This window comes from Triticum dicoccoides, chromosome 4A (assembly GCF_002162155.2).
Source record: "Triticum dicoccoides isolate Atlit2015 ecotype Zavitan chromosome 4A, WEW_v2.0, whole genome shotgun sequence".
In the NCBI taxonomy this organism is placed as follows: Eukaryota; Viridiplantae; Streptophyta; class Magnoliopsida; order Poales; family Poaceae; genus Triticum; species Triticum dicoccoides.
The window spans coordinates 621,579,739-621,583,074 of NC_041386.1; the positions used below are offsets into that span (position 1 = coordinate 621,579,739).

The 3,336-nt window shown below is 51.1% G+C and overlaps 1 protein-coding gene across 1 annotated transcript; it reads right to left on the minus strand.

Moving 5' to 3' along the window:
• Positions 1 to 406: 406 nt before the first annotated feature.
• On the minus strand, positions 407 to 1,503 carry LOC119289418. The gene has a single exon (XM_037568750.1). The coding sequence runs from the start codon at positions 1,378 to 1,380 to the stop codon at positions 658 to 660; it is 723 nt and encodes a 240-aa protein (XP_037424647.1). The 5' UTR covers positions 1,381 to 1,503; the 3' UTR covers positions 407 to 657.
• Positions 1,504 to 3,336: the final 1,833 nt, after the last annotated feature.

Below are 3,336 nucleotides of genomic sequence, written 5' to 3' on the forward strand. Positions count from 1 at the left end.
GTCGCCGCCTCGCCGGAGACTGGCGGCGCGGCTCGGTCAGCGGCTTGGGTCGATTTCAAGGTTTGTTTGGTGGGTGCTTGCGGCGCGCAGCTCCTCGGCGAGCACGGCGTGGAGCCTGTCTCGGCAGTAGGCGGCGACCTGGGCACAGCTCGGTGTAGTCAGCGCGTAGGGCTACAGCGGGAGGACGACGACCAGAGCAACGGCGTTCTGCACCCACCGACGACGGACAAATCGGACAGTGCACCGCTAATCTGCTGCAGAACGACAACCGGGGGCTAATTGCGTTTTTCATTTCTAATTTAGGAGTGTCTGCGTAAATTTCTAGAGTCTAGTTTGTAATTTTAGATTAAAATTCACCTGGCACAAAAAGTCACGCCACGTAGGCAAAAATAGACCCCACCTGTCATAAACTCATAAACTCACTAAACTGAGCCTGATCCGCCGATCAGTATTTTTTTGCAAAAATATTACCATAGACGTGTTGTTTTTTATAAAAGAAATGTATTATAGTGCTTTCTGGAAATCTAATCTCTAAAGTGGTGGTTTTCTACAATTTACTCCGTCTATATAGTACGTATATACATACTACAATCTTGAGAACGAAAAAGAAGCTACTGTAATATCCTGGCGAACATGTACACTTGACTCTTGGCGAGATCACCGGAGCGCGGGCCGCCTCCGTCTGAACCGGCGGGCGGTGGCGAGCAGACCGACCCCGACGCACACTGCCCAGGCGCCCATCACCAGCGCCCATCGCATCGTTTCCGCCTCCACCTCCTCCTCGTGCTCCTTGAACTCGTCGACGATGGCGCCGACCATCTCCCACTCGTCTCCGCACGCCCCGCACTCGCACGGCGCGTCCTCTTCCTCCGGTATCCCCTCGAGCCGCGTGGCGCACCCAATCCTCCTCGCCGGCGACGCCCTGGCCCTGGCTCTCACGAGCACGCCGCCCACCGCGAGGACCAGCACCTCCGCCACGGGCGAGCGCGAGGCGACCGGGCGGCGGCACTCGACGCGCCACCCGCCGTTGCGCCACGCGAAGGCGCCCTCCGCGGCGAGCTCCTCGTTCCCGGCGGCGTACACTTCGAACCGCGCGCCCTCGGCGGCCGAGACGCGGTCCGCGTTCGCGTACGCCGGCGCGTCGTCCTTGCCGTCGGCGCCGCGGACGCGCAGGAGGGTGACCTCGGCGGGGCACGCCGGCGGGAGCGCGCGGCCGGCCAGCTCCAGCGCCGCGCCGCCGATGGCCGGGCGGTACACGAGCGTGAGCTCCGCGGGCGGCGCCGATGTAGATGACGAGGAGAGGCGGAGGTAGAACGCCCGCACCTCGAGCCGCCGCCGGGCTCCGAGCGGGCGGAGGCCGTCCACCGTGCCTCTGCACATTGCCGCCAAGCGCGACGTAGGTACGTATGATTTGTTTCCGTGGGTCTCGGGGTTGGCTGGTTGCTGCGTGATCTCTCGGGTGGATCGGGTTTGGGTGGGTTGGCGCCGCTGGGAAGGGATGTAGTGGTAGTAAAGCGCGGCGGGAGATGTGGGGTGTGATCGGTGGGCGAGGGCTCGTGGTTTTTGGTGGAAACGGGGGGTGCGGACGCGGCTCACGACAGGAGCCTCTGCTTGCTTCGCAGCTGGCAAAGTTGATGCGGGCATCAGTCCAGTCACTACGTCACCAGAGTAGGGCAGAGTCTGGTTCCCTGAGCTTTTTATTTATTTTGCGAAATGAGATCATTTTAGTTTGGGATGAATTTTTTGCAAGCACACAAACCATTTGCCACAATTTTTTTCCATTTTTATTTCTTTTGCTATTTTTCTTGATTTTAATGTCATCCAAGAGCATTTGAACTTGGGAGCAGATAGTCTCTGCATCTTGTTTTTGAAGTCGTCTCTTTCCCTATCTTGAGGGCACAAATGGGTTTTTTTTAACAGAGAAAGGCGCACAAAGCGCCAACATTTTTTATTCAGCTCAATAACATCTTACAATGTGAAGTACATAGCCCTGAAAATTGATATTGGAAAGGAAGGAAACTACATGGCATGTCCTATTTGAATGAGCTGAAGCAAAGCAACTAATGTCAGGTTCTATAGAACATCTAAGAACCTGATGAGCCACATTGTGAGCTATGCCATTGATCTCTCTTGATATATGAAACACCTGTGCTTGGAGATCTTTAGTAAGAGAGAAAATTCAGCAAGATATTTTCTGATGGGCCAAGGGGTAGAATCAGCCAAAACACTTCTTTCTGCTGCCGCTTTTGCCAAGGAGAGACAATCGGTGAGGAAAGTAGGCCTATTAATGTGAAGCCTGTGAGCAATTTGAGCTGCAAGAAGAAAAGCAAGGGCTTCAGCTTGAAGAGGCTTGCTTGTGTTTTGAGTGGAAGCTTGAATTTGCACATTGACCTCAGCTTGCTCCTGCAAAAAACAGAGAAACTCTCCAACTCCAGTAGTTGTTGTTCCACGTAGAAGTCCTGTAATCTTCGAACAATTGAAAGCGGCATCAGAATAAATTTTAGCTCCTGAAATCAGAAGATCTGTCCTAACAGTGCAGCCCTGTTGAGGTAAGGTACTTATATTATGAGAGGTAAGAAGATGATCAGTTTGCTTACCATCATGGACTGAATTCTGTAAGTAATTATCGTGTTCAGCCAAAGCTGAAGCAACAATGTGTACTTGATGAGGAAGAGAAATTTTTATAGCAAATAAGCAATCATTTCTAGATTTCCATATGCACCAATGGAAATTGAAAATGTTAGATATAGATGCATAGGGGTGATTCATATTGAGCAGAGCATGAAGAACACTTTGCATAGAAAGATGATTCTCAGTTAGAAGATCACTTCTGAGGTACCAAGGATGAGCAAACCAAGATGCTCTCGCAAAAGTGCAACGAAAAAAGAGATGCATGTCATCCTCTTCAAGATCACAACGACAACATTGTTTAGAAATATGAGACGAAAATCGACTAGCTCTCAAACCTGTTGGAAGAGCTTTCCGAAGTAACCTCCAGGCAAAAGTTTGAACTCTTGGTGCCATCATTTTTTGCTTCCAAACCTGCTTAAGAAGCTGTTTAACCTATAGGGAGACCTGCTGTAACGCCCTCGATGCGGCTATATCTCCCACGTGTCGAAACACGACTTAGAGGCATAACCACATTGAAAGCAATGTCGCAAGTGAGGTAATCTTCACACAACCCATGTAATACATAAGGGAAAGAGATACATAGTTGGCTTACAATCGCCACTTCACACAATTACATGAATAAAGCATTACATCATCCAGATACAATCAAGGTCCGACTACGGAACAAAAATAAAAGAAGAACCCCAAATGCGACAAAGGTCCCCG

Coding starts and splice junctions, on each gene's coding strand:
- LOC119289418 (XM_037568750.1), bottom strand. CDS start 1,380: ATGTGCAGAGGCACGGTGGACGGCCTCCGCCCGCTCGGAGCCCGGCGG.